The sequence below is a fragment of the Pygocentrus nattereri genome, chromosome 11, assembly GCF_015220715.1.
Source record: "Pygocentrus nattereri isolate fPygNat1 chromosome 11, fPygNat1.pri, whole genome shotgun sequence".
In the NCBI taxonomy this organism is placed as follows: Eukaryota; Metazoa; Chordata; class Actinopteri; order Characiformes; family Serrasalmidae; genus Pygocentrus; species Pygocentrus nattereri.
Window position 1 is genome coordinate 24,552,051 of NC_051221.1, and position 16,051 is coordinate 24,568,101.

Sequence of the window (16,051 nt, forward strand, 5' to 3'; positions counted from 1 at the left end):
AAAACATATGCATGCTATTTCAGGGTGATATACAGTATATTCTCTTTATATATATATATATATATATATATATATATATATATATATATATATATATATATAATATTTATATTTTTAATTGCTCTCTTTTTGCATAAACAATGTCTGTCTGTTTTTTTTTTTGGTAGTCACATTACCAGAATAGTCACATTTGTAAGAGGAGTAGGTGTGAGATGCTGGCGAGCAGTGAGAGGGACAAAGCCAGTCAGTGCCAGAGCATTCAGAGGAGTATCAAACATGGTCAAAGAGGCGAATTGCACTGAGCGAGAGATCAGGCGGAGTCCGGATGATAGCAGGACACTAGCTGCCAGTGAGAGAGAGAGAGAGAGAGAGAGAGAGAGAGAGAGAGAGAGAGAGAGAGAGAGAGAGAGAGAGAGAGAAAAGACAAAAAAAGAACCAAGAGAAAGAGTGAGAGAGAACAATTAAGAGAGAGAAAGATAAAGAAAAAGAAAAATGGGGAATAAGAGACAGAAACAGAAAGAAAAAGTGAGAAAGAAAAGAAGAGTGATAAAGACAAAAGAAAAGACAAGTAAGAGAAAGAAGATAAGGGAATAATTAAAAATGGAAAAGTGAGAGACTTGAAAATAAGAAACAGTGAAAGAAAGAGATATGAAATGAGAGAAAGAGAGCGAGAGAGAGAGAGAGAGAGCGCTAAGAGGAGTGGCGAAAGGACTTGTTTTGAGGTAGAAAACCCCAAAGCCCTCGCCTGCATAGTAAACAATACAATTGCACGGGCGTCCCGTTCCCTTTAGAAACTGTGACGCGGTAGAGGAGAGCGCGAAGCTGGAAAAGGCCAGGTCAGGAAACAGCAGGTGTGGGCAAAGAGACAGTCAAAGTGCCAGGATCCAAGCCAGAGCTCCCACATTCAGCTAGAAAAACTCAGCAGGTGGCCAGGGGGAGCAGAGAGGATGAAGGGAGGGCCTCAGACAAGTCATGAGACCCAGGGGAGGACCTCTTTGGTGCAGAACAGGATCGCCCACACCAGTAGAGTGGGGACTGTCCCTGGTAAAACTTCATCCATACAAGTCTCACAATCTGATTCCTCAGTGGTGAAAACCAGGAGTGGACTCATGTAATTCAGTGAAGCTAGCCACCCAAAGCTGCAGGATGGACATGCAAATGAGTGTGTGTATTCTCTGCATATGCTGCCTTAGTGTGCTTCCTGCATGGTTATTCACTGAAAGTCCACATCAGTACCTTTATACATGTGTGTGCTCTCACATTACGGTGTATGTATTAGCGTGTACATGTGTGAATGTGTATGATATGTCAGTCTGATAGGCACAGCTAAGGCCACTCATGGTGATAACGCTTGCCGTTTTTCTTTCTCTCCTTCTGCAGGTGCTCCAGCTCTGCTTCGTACATCATCTCCTGCATCAGGTACTTCTCCCTGCGCATGCGCTCACACAGGTCTTTAGGCATGTCCGGGATCAGGTGGGCAATGAAGGTTTTAATGCCAAACACCAGGTGCTAGAGACAGGAAGAACAACACAAGATGACACAAAACATCCTGCATCATATGCCATGATTTTTCCCCTTTTTAAAGGTGGCTCTGTTTCAGACCCCGACCTATTTCTATTTTACCATGCTTAGCGAAAATCTTGGAGAGGTTGGTTTATAAACAGCTAACCCATTTTCTTGATTCAAATGATATCCTATCTGATGTTCAATCTGGTTTTCGTGCTGGTCATGGATGCTTGACTGCCATTACAAAGGTCCTTGATTACATTATTACAGCATTGGACAGCAAAAAGGCCTGTATAGCTGCTTTTATTGACCTGGCCAAAGCCTTTGACTCAGTTGATCATAGGATCCTTCTACGTCGACTTTCCAGCATTGGTCTGTCTACTACCTGCTGTGATTGGTTTGCCAGCTATTTATCTGAACGTGTCCAGCAGCTGAAAACAGAAAACATAGTGTCAGAACCATTAACCATCTCCAAAGGTGTGCCTCAGGGCTCCATCTTGGGACCAACTTTGTTTTCCATCTACATTAATGATGTAGCCAAAGTTGCTGGTAACTCTAAAATCCACCTATACGCCGATGACACCATACTTTATTCAGTTGGCCCATCACTTCATTCTGCAGCATCTACACTTCAATTGAGTCTCACCTCAGTAGCGCAGTCCTTTCACAACCTTCATCTCCGCCTTAATACTAATAAGACCAAATGCATTATCTTTAGTCGAAAAAAAGATGCTGCTAACCCCCCCAAGATCAGCTGTGCTAATGGCATGACTTTGGAATTTGTTCAATCTTACAAATATTTAGGCATCTGGTTGGACTCGTCTCTGTCTTTCTCCACACATATCAATTACCTTCATAAGAAAATCAAAGCTAGATTAGCTTTTCTTTTTCGTAATAAAGCCTCTTTTACTTATGCAGCCAAGCTTACTCTTGTTAAAATGACAATACTTCCAATTTTGGACTATGGTGACATCATCTATAAAATGGCATCATGTACTGTTCTTCGAAAACTAGACACACTTTATCATTCTGCCATCCGCTTTACCACTAATGCACCTTTCAATACTCATCACTGTGATCTCTATAAACTGGTGGGCTTGCCCTCACTTCATACTCGGCGGCTCCATCATTGGTTTCACTTCATCTACAAGACGATCTTGGCCATAACACCACCATATCTGTCGACTCTTCTTCACGTAGCCAATAATAAATATCGCACAAGGTCAAGTGAATACATCAAGCTCACCATTCCCAAAACCTGCAGGACCTTTGGCTGCAATTCCTTTCGTTTTTCAGCAGCAAATGATTGGAATACTTTACAAACCACCCTTAGACTTGCAATTTTAATACCTCTTACCACTTTCAAGCATACAATTAAACATACAATAGTAGACTGTTGCTCTTGTTAATAATCATGGATAAAAATAATGCACATACTCATACATACTCATTTTTCTCTATCCTTACTCCTGTTTTTTTCATATTTTTTGGTTTGTTTTATGTAAATCTGTATTTATTTTGTTTGTTTTGTTATGTTTTACTTTTGGTATGTATACTTGCTTTTGTATGTATCTGTTTTTACGTGCCGTGGACCTATTTTTATTGGGGACTTTCGGCCAGGTCATGTTTGTAAATGAGAACTGGTTCTCAAACATTTTACCTGGTAAAATAAAAGTTAAAAAAAAAAAAATAATAATATGTTCATAACCATAACCTCATGGCAAAGAACTCTCTGAAGAGTTAGAAATAGAATTTTTGCTCTTCACAAAGATGGCCTAGGCTATAAGAAGACTGCTAACACCCTGAAACTGAGCTATATCATGGTGGTCAAGTTCATACAGCGGTTTTCCAGGACAACTTCCACCCCGAACAAGCCTTACCAGGGTTGAACCAAAGAAGTTGAATTCACGTATTCAGCGTCATATCCAGAGGTTGGCTTCAAAAAACAGGTGCACAAGTTCTGCCAGCATTGCTGCTAAACATGAATTCCAACATGTACTGTGACATCCTGAAGCAGAGCATGATACCCTCCCTTCGGAAACTGCGCCACATGGCAGTTTTCCAACTCAATAACGACCCCAAACACACCTCCAAGATGACAGCTGCCCTGCTGAAGGTAAAGGTGATGGACTGGCCAAGTATGTCTCTAGACCTAAACCAAATTGAGCACCTGTGCAGCATCCTCAAGTGGAAGGAGGAGGAGTGCAAGGTGTCTAACATCCACCAGCTCTGTGATGTCATCATGGAGAAGTGGAAGAGGATTCCAGTAGCAACCTGTGCAGCTCTGCTGAATTCCATGCCCAAGAGGGTTTAGGCAGTGCTAGATATTAATTGTGGTCACACAAAACATTGACACTTTGAGCACAATTTCAACATGTTCACTGTGATCTGTATACATATATTTGTTTTTATAATCAACAAGCTTGTTTTATTACAAAAAACAGGTGCTGCTTTTTAAAAAAAATTTTTATTAAAAATTTTAATTATTAAAAAAAAAAAAAACTGATGTGGTGACCATGGTGGCCCCCCTGCCACCCAATCTAGGTTATGCCATTATGTGTTGCTTAGATACTACAGTGATAACCTCTCAGTGTATCACCAGCTTATGTAACACTTTATTTAATTTAAGAACTTATTGTATAGAATGATATTACTCTTGTTATTCCCTTGTATAAGAAAAGATCAGTCAGTCTGCATTGTAATTCATTTACTCAATGAGGCCCAATCCCATTTCTTATTTTTAAACCTACCCCTTGTTTTCGAGTGTAACCCTCCCCCTTGAAACAGAGTTAAACAAGGGGTAGTGGTTGAAATCTTCCCACTATGAAATGGGACAACCCTTCAAGAACCAGATACATCATCAGTTGTCATCAGCGACTTTTATGTAAATAAATGATACAAGGTTTTCACCCATTTCCAATATGGTGCCTCCAGCTGTGGTGATCACTTGTGTGTCACATGACAGGACAGGTGAAACATATTTCAAATAGCCTGGAAAAATAATCAGGACGTGTTTTCCTGCTTTGTCTTCATACCATAGCAATAATGGTATATCACACTGACATTTGCCATTTATCTGAAGAAGACTAAAAAGCAGGGCACTCGCGATTCATTCACAACTTCAGTTTTACACATCAATCAATCAAACGAGTCAAAAGAGTAGAAAAGAAACAAAAAACTACATCAGTTCACTAACAGCTACTATCGCTGCTCTGTAGGTGACCCTGCCAGTCTGCAGTGACAGCAGAGGAGGGGAAAGTTCAGCTCCTCACTGCTTAAATGCATTTAGGGGATCATACGCTTTAAAAGAGGGGGCAATTATTTATTATCGCCACCAAGAATTCTTTGGTGATATGAAGCTGAACTTGGCTTTTTAATCGCCAGCTTTGTGATCGAATTTTCCCGTTCCAACTTAAATCTTAAAGAGGAATGGGAAAATTCGCTAGATAGCGACTGAGACCTCAGCGTATTACTAGCGATTTTTATGAGTGTTATGAAGGAAATGACCACAAAGCGCTATTATAATGGTTCTTACAATACAACGGCTTTTTAACAGAGAAATACTGACATTTATGTGTCTGGGCAGTCGTGGGCTGGAAGTTAGGGAACCAGCCCTGAGAACGGAAGGTCACCGGATTGATCCCCTCAGCTAACAGTCCACGACTGAAGTGCCCTTGAGCAAGGCACCTAACCCCCAATTGCTCCCTGGGCGCCATGGATATGACTGGCCACCGCTCCAGGCAAGTGTGCTCACTGCTCCCTAGTGTGTGTGTTTACTAGGGTGCATGCATGTGGGTGTTCCACTGCACAGATTGGTTAAGTGTGGAGGTCTAATTCCACAGTGTGCATAACACTGTGACAAATAATTCTAAAAATTCTCTTTGGTTGCTTGTGCAGCCAACTTGCCGATGATTTGCAGGGCATTCTGGGAATTTTTTCATAATACTTCATTTGTAGTACGCCTCTGAAAAATCTCAGTTTGCAGGGCCATGTAGTCCTAACACTTCAACCTACCCCTCCATCTCAACAACAATCGGGACAACCCTACCCTAGACGTGAATGCGCAAAATGGAGGGGTAGGGCTAGGTGTTAGGGGCAAGGGGTGAAATGGGATTGGGCCCCTTAGGATGTGATAAAACCAGGATTTTAAGGAGTTAATAAAATTTACCTTTATAAAGATCCAAAACGAAAGAATAAAAGTATTAACCCCTGTATAAACTGTACAAACGGATAGTAGTTTGCAAAGTAGAGTGCAAAGCTAAAAGCAAAGGAAACAGCCATCTCAAAGCCTGAATAACAAGCTGGACAACAGCATGCCAGAAACTACATAAGCAAGTGTATTTAAGATTACTCAACAACTCAACATGGTTTAAAGCAAGTGTGTAATGATTTTGGTCTGCAGTTTCCAAAGTGTAAACCTGGCAGAGTATAAGCATAGATACAGTACATAATTAGTGAAGCAAACTATAGTCATTAAACTTGTCTTGGCTGATTAACTATATTAAGGGTATTGGAAAACTGGATTTTTTCTCCAATTTCCACTGTCTAGCTATGCCTCCCCAAGACACATTTATTTTACCAGTGCTGGGAGTGTGAAGGTTAGAACATGCTTCCTCCAAGTCATGTAAAGCAGAGGGAGGGAGGGCCCTCTTCTCACCCAGAGAGCATGAGGCCAACTGTGCAGTCTTAGACTCGCAGCCATAGATGGCTGTGGCATCACCGGGATAAAACTTGCAGTCTTCCAATGGCAAGGTCAGTGTCTAGATCGGAGCCCTCTCAGGAGCCAATTGTTGTTTTAAATAGATGTTTCCAGCAGGCTAGTGCTAAAAACATGGCTAGTGAACTCTCTTTTATCTGTAAACAATTTTTTGCCTGTGTTACGTGTCTGATCTCCTGTCTAATATAAATTGTCGCAGAAACGACAATGGCCTTTGTGATCAAATATGGTCAAAAGGACAAAAGTGTAACAGTGGCAGGAATTTTGGACCAAAATCTTGTAGTAATGTGATTGCTGCTACAATGCACTTTTAATAATCTACTAACACGAGAGAATGTTAGAGGATGACACATAACTGTCAGCTACAAGTGGCTAGTGCTGATGGATGACCCAATCAGAATCTTTTTCATTTAATCTGGCATCCAACACACATGAATATATAATATTACACAGCCTGTCAATAATTTGATTTTAATTTGGAATCATTTTGTACCATACGACAAACGATTTTAGACACAGTATTACTACACTCCTTGAAAACTGGAGTAAGTATTCATTTATTAAATTATTAAGTAGTATGAAGCTATTATGCAAGATATTCTGGGAGTTATGAGCTAAGGTCTTCATTCACATACAGGCATTTAGGATATTTTTAGGGTTTAAGGCACATAACATGTGGTACTGATACTCAAACTGCTCTAGAGAGACACAGTAAGTCACTCACCTCGAACACGATGATGAAGGCCAGTCTGGCGGCCAGTACATGCCAAAACTGCAGGGTGAACTCATAGGGCTCAGAGCTCCATGGAGGTTCTCTGTAGTCCCGATATCTGCAGAGTAGAACAGGACACTCAGGGCGATAAGGAAAAAATGGTCATGGGCCAATTATTAATGAACAACATCAAGCTTGGGTGTATTTTCTACTTGGTGATTTTCTAGGTAGTAGATTTGTTTTTAAACTGAAGGAACAAGCCTATTTAAATTTTGCACATATTGTGTTTGCTTGTCACGCACTGGTTAGCGTTTGAGTTATGGTCAAATTTAGCTACAATTGTCACTGAATGAGTCAGAACTGAAACATTTCGTAAAGTTTTTGTAGTGTTATGTTTTTTTTTCTTAGTAATAAAATGGAAAGTCCAATCATTCATTTTAATAAAAGATTGTATGTTTTCAAATCTGATTTGAACCAATTTGGTAGCATGGTTCATTTATTTTTTTAGATACAGTATGTTTCAGTTTTTCCCAATAAATTAAACTAAGCAAACGAATAAAAAATGTTCACTAAAAACATGCCATTTCTAAGTTTGTTCCCTGTAGGAGATTACATTTTATTAATTTAGAAAACCAACAAAACATTTTATCTGACCAACAGTTTAACTGTACCTGCAGTATCGTGTCTGATATTGACTTCCATTCTTTGGCTCTCCCATGTCAAACACAGAGAGGCTGCTATTCATATATCCTTTCAGGCATCTGTAGACAATCACAGAAATGCAGGAACACAAACACTGCATTAAACCAGAGAGAACTGAATAAATAACAATACAAGAACACTATGCTTAAAATTCAAGTCTAATGTGTTCAGGCAAATACAGATGACTTCATTTGCACTTCTTGCACAAGCTGTCAATTTTGCATGCTAATGATTTACAGCACCATATAACTTTCAACATAAAACCACAGCATGTCACTGCAGCATGCCAAACCAAATTATGTCTAAGCTGTCCTCAGAATGCCCTTCTTGCAACAATAATTTCAGTGCAATAAATCTTCTTACAACTTTCTTTTACTTTAGAAACAATCTGTACTTATGCATTTTTGCAAAAACACAACAATAGACTTTAATTTCTCTCTCCTACAACATAATCCTCTATAGCTTTGGACTATTGTGTATGTGGTCACTGAATAATAGGGTCAGGATGTGGGAGACTGTGAACAATGTGAGACATTAAACAATACCAAAAAAAAAGAAAAAAAGAAAAACAAACAAAGATGTGTCTTAACTGTTCATGCCGGTAGCCCTTGTCCACACAGGGCCCATATTTGAAGGCATACACAAAGCGAGGAATATAGTCGGAGGTGATGGCAATGACAAAGGCATTTGTAATGACAGCCACAACTCCAATGCCCTCCAGAATACCATGCCAGATACCTGCACAGAGAGGAAGGATCAGTCAAATTACACTGCAGCAACTAAGACACATAAAAAAGACAGAGCAAAAGCTGTTTCAGATTAGCAAACACATGTGCTGTGCAAAAGCTGTTTCAGATCAATAGGCATAGTCTCACACAAAAGGAATAAACCAAACCATAACTGCTGCAATTACTGTCATTAATGTTCAGAATCTTATGATGTAAACACAATAATACTTCATCGACTGAAATTGTTGGGGCAAATATTGAAAACAAAATTGTTCAAAAATGATGGAAAATAAAGCCTTCTTCAAAGCAAGAAAAGTGGGCCTCCTCATTATGATCTTAAACAGAGATTTAGAACAATCCTGGCCAGGCAATCGAGGGGCTGATGCTATCTTCATCTCTTGCTTTGTTTTGGCTTCAAGCTCACTGATGCGAATAACCTTGACTGATAGCTAGATGAGTGACTACAATTACATGGGGCAACAGGCAATAAAATGCTGCTTAAATTAAGGTCTTTAGTAACAATGCCATAGACATGCTGTGTCACATCAAAAGAAAATAACCAAGACTGATGTCCAGTAAGCAGTGAACTACAATTGCTGGGTATTGTTAAATATTTTTTTGACATCAACACAAATACCAATACTTATATTCTGATACCAATTCTCAAACAATACTTTTTTTCAAATACCTACTTTTTAAATTACAAGCCAAAAGTGGGTGTGTTTTAAACCAGAAATGACTCTGCAATTTAGACAGCCAATCAGCAGTCTAGATTTTGAAAAAAGCATGCCATATGGATGCAAAGGCCAGTGAGTTTTGATAGTCATTGTAGAATGAGGAAGAATTTCTTAATGTTTGGTACTATTGAAGTAATTCAGTCTGTACAACAAATATATTGAACTTTGGTACCTACAATTGGCTTTTTAACTCCCCTATTGCCACGATTATAAGCAAAGCTCATACCTTCTTGTGACATTCTTTCAGTTGTTATTTTATTTTTTTAATACCATTTGAAACTAGCAGGTGCCCTTTACACTGTGTGGAAATCTATGATTAATGGACAAACCGAAGCCTAGAAATGCAAATGATTAATGTTTTTTAAGTTCCAGTAACAGATGTTTTTTACCACAGAGTGACTGTTGAAGTACGTTTTTTAAACAGTTACAAAGATAATGCTATGCATCAGAATCTAACACAAACTCATTAAGGTTTTACACTGTAGTCACAAGTAATCCAACACACTCAACAGACTGACCAATGTCAGTTGCTCTAGCCGGCATGGGTCTCCTCCACTGTGTTACAAACTTGTATGCATCCAGCCTGATCTCGATGATGTTGTTGAGCAGAGCCAGCAGAGGGGCCAGAGGAAATGCTGCCACGAAGATGGTGGTGAAACCGAACTGGAGGACTGCACAGAGATGAAGTCATTGTTTTTCAAATGATTTTATTAGTCACATGTGTTCGGCTGCACATGAAATACATTTGGCTAATGGTAGTTCTAAAGTGTTACTTGCATTGTTCATAGCTAGCGTGTGGATCTGTAGCATGTTTACGCAGGAAGCTGTGTTCTCCAGCTCCACTCACCCATCTCTAGGTACTCATCCACCAGGCCGTGAGCATTCATAGGCTGCAGGTTCCAGTCTTTGTCCCACTGAGGCAGCTGTTCTTTACCCTCCACATTATTTTGCTCACCGGCCCGCCTCATCTTCCTCCGAGACCACCAGTTCTGCAACAGCCTAAAGATCACACAGCATGGAGCAACCTCAGTAGCAAAATATATTACTGCAAATGGATTAACACATCATCAGAAAAAAAATCTTATATCACCAAAATGGTACCTTTTTAGCAGAAGTAATAATTTTCTTAAATTTCATTTTAAGCTAATGTAACAATTTTTGAACCCTCTGCATTGAATGTATCATGAAATGTTCACACAAAGTAAATGACCGCTAACATTTTCAACTGGTGTAAGAAAATAAATAAACAATGAGAACAACGGGAGTGAAAATATCTTTGAACAGGACTTTTTGTATTAGAGGAACTTGTGCAGGCTGTGTCCGTGTTGTTACAGAGTTAGCTGCAAATCTCGTGGAAACAGAGAGATGCTGCTCTACACTATATTCTTTTCATATCAAATGAAAAGAAGTACATACTGACATGTTATCTGTAAAATTATAGCAAACATGTCCTTACATTTTAGTAACTAAGCCAGACGAGACATGAACTCAGAGAAAATGTTGCAGTGAAACGCCAGGGAAATCTACAGAATATATAATAGGCATTGCATTGTCTTTGTACTATTTTCAGTTAAATAGGGGTTACATGATGTATGTATTGCATTTTGTTTTTATTTACCTATTGCAGAGCATCCCAAATTTTTTGGAAATTGGGTAAGTGAAAATAAGTTAACACAGCCTCTACAGGAAGCATTTACCTTACATGGCAATCTTCTGCTAATTTTAGCCCAACACTTTTAGTTGAACATGCTGGAAAAAAACTTTTGCACAGGCCACATTTTATGTTTTTCCCCTAATATGATATATCCAGCAATAAACAGTAGTTACGCATTAATATCAACAAAATGTGTCACTTTGACTGAGGGTACAGTAACTTTTGCATATTAGCTTTTTAAATATAATTTTCTTAGATGCCTCAAAGTTCTGCACAGTACTGTACCACACATAATGCACATAATATTCATTATCAGTGTCCATTATCCATCTGTGCACAGCAGTACTGGAAAGTTGGCAACATTTATTTTAAACTTTGCTCCTAATCATAGCTATTATCTCCTGTTCCTGGCAAGCTTCAATGCATGCACTCAGCAGGAGTGAGGTAGTGCGGCTCTTTGTGATGACAAGGACTTTGCCAGTAATGCAGCGCTAGGCAAAACCATTCAGCCATGAAACCAAGAAAGGAGGATACCCTCTCTTTCCTGTGTCCTATCACAGCTCAGCTTCACTGCCTGCACCACATCACCCTGAGAAACACACCCAAACTGTGGCATGTTCTAACACAAAAAGAGAAAACAAAGCTGTAGTCCTAAACTTGTCTCCTTTTTAACCAGCAACAGCCAAAATAAACATTGTTTCTTTTAAAAACAACATGAAACTACCTCCCTCACCCCTTTGCAATCTTAAAGGAAAACTTCTTTAAAAACAAAAGAAAAACCACCCACACAAAATCTGGAGGACCAAATGGAGAGATCAAAGAGTGCAGACAAGCGAACAAATGATCATAAAAATAAACAAAGCTGGTGATATAAACAGAGCCTCTAAGACAGACACAACACTCACGGATAGCCCAACTCCATGAAGTTGTTCCAGATTTGCTTCAGCACCATTATCACTCCCATTTGCAAGCACAAATCAATCAGACAGCCACTGGGATGGCACTGCGAAAGAAACACAATAAAGAACAGCGTAAACACATCTACTGTCTCTCATTAGTACACATCACATAGTAGGGCTGAAAACTTCTAGCAAATCATTCCCAGAGATTTCACAGCAGAGCTGCTAATTTCTGCGACAACAACATAAACAATCATGCTTTTTGGAAAGTTTAGTAGGCTGCCATGGAGCCATTCTGCAGTTTGAAGCCAGTGGAGGTTCAGGGCAGTTTCATTCAGCCTAAGCAAAGCCTGCAGCTGGGCTGGATCCATTCGAGGAGAACAGTCTGCAGCTGATGGGGATTCTAGTGTTTATTTTGATAATGAAGGCGGCTGATTCAATAACGTGCATCAGCATTCACATCCAGCAGGCAGTAATGGGCGGAGGCCTGACAACGATGCAGTGGAGTGATATGGAGAAGATGGCAGTGCTGCAGGACGTTAATGATAGCAGAGTGGGAGAGCTTTTTTCAGCACAACTCAACCTCACTGACCTCCTCCATTCTCCAACGGTTAAACAGCTTATTATAGTCCCCGGGCCTGCCAGCAAACCTGTGAAAACACACACACACACAAACACACCAAATATTAGCTTTGAAATTCAATTATCTGTGTTGTAATATTATTTTCCGGTAATGGAAAAGAGAAAATGCGCTCTCAGTGGCAGCACACAGTATTTCATGATAGCAGTAATAATAGAACTAGCAAACACTAGCAACATCTGAACTAAGAGAGTACTCTTTTTCCAAAGCAGAATAAATGAAATCATGGAAAACAGATAAAAAAAAGATAAAAATAAAAATAAAAAGATAAAAATACTTTATGAATAAACAAACAAACACAACACTATTTCAATCAATGAGAGTAAAAATAAAGATGAAAATGATAAAAAATTAATCAAAGTATGTTTTCTCATTTTTTATTCCAATTTCACTCTGCAAACAATCACCTTCCCAGAAAGAATGCTATGTAGAAGGTGGAGCTGTTCAAGTTGACGAACTGGAAGAGGAACATCTTGAGGGCAAAGCTGTTCTCCCATTCTGACTCAGTCCGTGGGTGTTCTGGAACACAAACCGGAGGACTGTGACCTTTCCCTGTGGATGTTTAACCATGCTGGCACATGCAAGTCATTAGGGAACCCCTGCTTTGCACATGGGGCAGCTGCTGAAGCTAAAACCAACGTGTTTGAGTCAGAGTGCCATTCAGGAATCCACAATCTCCCCTCCTTTAAAAGCTTTGTGGATTAACATTCCTTTACTGAGACTGTATGGTTCCTGACAAGACGTGCACACTGCGACATTTAAAACTTACCTAGATTAGTGAGCAGATAGGCCACTTTCTCATATACCTGTCAGAACAGAGAGAATTTCTTCTAAACCACTATAAAAGGAGCAATGAAGAGAAAATCAATCACAGAGTTGGAACATCTAGCTGTGTAATACTACACAAAAACATTTCATATTTAAAAAAAAAATCATACAACTTCATTTACATCGGCAGTGCTGTACAAAGGTCATAGGCCATCTATCATTTATTTCATTTTCAGGTTAAATGACTATTACATACTTTTCATTTAGTGTGTTAGAAACTAAAGCAACAAACATGTTTTAACAGAAAATTACACCAAAATATATAACACAAAATGTTTAAGTTTATAAATAATATTCTAAGAATACACATCCTTTCAGACTAATAGTGCTGAATTGTTTTCTCACAGTGGGAGGATGGGCAGAAACACCTATGGATTTTTCAGATCTGAAACAAAAGTGGAGCTAGATCTCTCATACATGACAGGACTGTTTAGCAGGTCTTGCAGGTTTGTTAGGAGTTTGATCTTCTCTGTATCTTTTAATTTGATTTTTTGAACTCCAGTGTTCACTTACTTTCCTTTGATTTTATTGCCCTTGTGCAAGTGGATTATCTTACATTTAATCTCCTCATAAGTGTACTCCAAAAATGAATAACTTATATTTAATGATTATTTTTACTGAAACTTAAATAAATAAAAGGTGGTCTCTGACTTTTGTACAGTGCTGAACACTTTATACAGGAGCTGTTTATAAATCTTAAATATAAACAAAAAAAATGTTTTGTTAAATAAGCAGCATTATTATGATATAATTGTATATAAGCAGTGCAGATGATTTATTTATTACTGTCAGTTGAGAGCAAATGTTTTTCTAATTTATGTCTGAGCACCATCTGGAACTGCAGACAGTGGAAAATGCCTGTTCTGTTAGATTTCACACTGTAACTTTTGAATACTATACAGAAAGCAGATGCTGACCACATTGAGGGACATAATGATCATGAAGTTGATGCACACTCCTGTGCCAGAGGTGGCAAACTGCCAGTTCTTTTTCACAAACTCCCACTGGAAGGAGGCAAACTTCTCCATGGCAATGAGCCGGAAAACAACTACAGCGAACACTGCCGTTAACACCAGAGAGATCTGAAATGGAGAGAGAGATCAAAGCAGGGGAGTTTTCCATTAACATGAGAACACTAAAGGAAAAAGGGATGATAGAGGATATATTCTGGGTTGATACATGCTAACAAAATACATGCTACCATCTTTAGAATGGTAACTTCATAGGAGAACAACAAAGCACGGTTAACGTTAATGTTTATTCCAGGTAATTATGTAGCATTTCTATTGGTCCACTGCTTTGAAATAATGATAAAAGTTATAAAGTTTTGAAACAACAGTCATGATTTGCTAAACATAACTGTCGGCATAGCGAAGCTAATTTATGCCACATTATCTTTCCAGTAGCCTCACGCACTGACAAATAATAGCCACCAGGGGGAGACAGTAATCTGTGGCATTGCAGCATTGTTGGAGGATCTTCTTGCACTGTATGGTGGAACTAGGAAAAGTAGTGGAAGGTGCAGAGTCGAATAATGTAATACAGTGTGCTAGATTTTAGGATGTTATATAACTTTCTAGTTCTAAATGCAGAGGCTCTGTATAAAACTGGTGCAATGTAGGAGGGCATAAAGAATTTCTTTTACTGGATGAGTGGCAGAGAATGGGAAGGCAAGTTAATTAGACTGGACACTGTGACCTACCATGAAAAAGATTCCGGACACGGAGACCATGAGGCGGCTGAGTTTGTCTGTGAAGGGCTGGAAAGGCTCTGGTTTGCCTGAGATGGGGTTCACTCTCTCCTTCCGTGAGTACTTTGCTTCAAACTGAGGCCGCAGTTCCTCCTTATCAACACATGCATGCATTCATACATGAAAATATGAGCTTCACTTTATCCTCCTTAATGGATGAATACATTTTGCTTCACTAATCTACATACAGATGTATGGCATCATCATTTGTTTTCACTGGGTTTGGTAACCTGTCCCAGGAAGACTGCAGTGCAGATGATGTCATTATGGAAGCTCTTTCATATGGACTGGATGACATTTGTATAAGAGACCTATCTGTTTCTATTGGCTAAGGGATAAATGTTATGTTTTGCTTAAAGGTAGATTCAACAATATAACCATCAGTCATAGCAAACACATTTTTAAAGACACCAACAACACTAGAACTGCAAATGACAGGAGACAGGAACACCAAGACCCACAGAGGGTCTGTACTGAAGTGTTGAGTCTGAATTCTGACGTTGCTGATGTCCAGACGATGTGGGTGTGTTATGTATGGTAACGTTCTTGGTGAGACTACCTTTAAGGCTCAAAAGGCACCAAGGCACCAAACAATAGCCAACACATCTTCAAAGATTTCATGCTATGGCTGTAAATGATTTATGCATAGGATCCACAGCAGAAAGCACAGCATGCACCAAACACGAAATGAGAACAATAGGAGGCACACTCACAGAACACACCATGACAGAGGATTTACACTAAAAGAAACACACAAACAGCACAGATATTGGCCAAACGCTGTCTTCAGTTAATTACAGTCTAATGACTATTTTCAGTTGGGTCAGCAAAGCTCACGTTATTATTCCTAAATGTCTTTTAGTAATGTGGAAAAAAAAGACAAAGAGATAATGCTCTTTTTGTTCATAGGTTTAGCTTTTGTAAATCATGCTGAAGCATTTGTGAATAAAACAAAAGATCAGTCTCAGCTGACAGGTGTGTTGGGTTTCTATTTCAAGATGAGCCTCACCTCTTCCTCCTCCCAGTCAATCAAATCCCAGTCATAGGTAAGCTCCGCCCTCCTTCTCTTCCAGAATTCAAGGAAGACAGTGGCTACGAGAGCAAAAAGCAGAAGAGTGATTCACACACTGCCACAAAGTATTTTCCAGTGCCCTGTATTTTCAGTATGAGGGCTCTGA

The 16,051-nt window shown here is 39.3% G+C and overlaps 1 protein-coding gene across 3 annotated transcripts in view; it reads right to left on the reverse strand.

Annotated features, from left to right (window-relative positions):
- Positions 1-569: 569 nt before the first annotated feature.
- Positions 570-16,051, reverse strand: part of ano3 (anoctamin 3) — a 57,734-nt gene continuing 42,252 nt past the window's right edge. For 2 of the 3 annotated variants that reach the window (XM_037543076.1, XM_017722857.2), the window contains 14 exons: positions 15,883-15,965; positions 15,587-15,613; positions 14,826-14,966; positions 14,041-14,205; positions 13,065-13,101; positions 12,703-12,814; positions 12,248-12,305; positions 11,662-11,759; positions 9,950-10,101; positions 9,621-9,773; positions 8,228-8,375; positions 7,607-7,696; positions 6,948-7,053; positions 570-1,509 (listed from right to left, as the gene is read on the reverse strand). In XM_037543076.1, coding sequence (XP_037398973.1) covers positions 1,327-1,509; positions 6,948-7,053; positions 7,607-7,696; positions 8,228-8,375; positions 9,621-9,773; positions 9,950-10,101; positions 11,662-11,759; positions 12,248-12,305; positions 12,703-12,814; positions 13,065-13,101; positions 14,041-14,205; positions 14,826-14,966; positions 15,587-15,613; positions 15,883-15,965 — 1,553 coding nt within the window. In that variant the 3' untranslated portion in view covers positions 570-1,326. The remainder of the gene's footprint in view (positions 1,510-6,947; positions 7,054-7,606; positions 7,697-8,227; positions 8,376-9,620; positions 9,774-9,949; positions 10,102-11,661; positions 11,760-12,247; positions 12,306-12,702; positions 12,815-13,064; positions 13,102-14,040; positions 14,206-14,825; positions 14,967-15,586; positions 15,614-15,882; positions 15,966-16,051) is intronic. The other variant, XM_017722858.2, reaches the window with a different exon arrangement.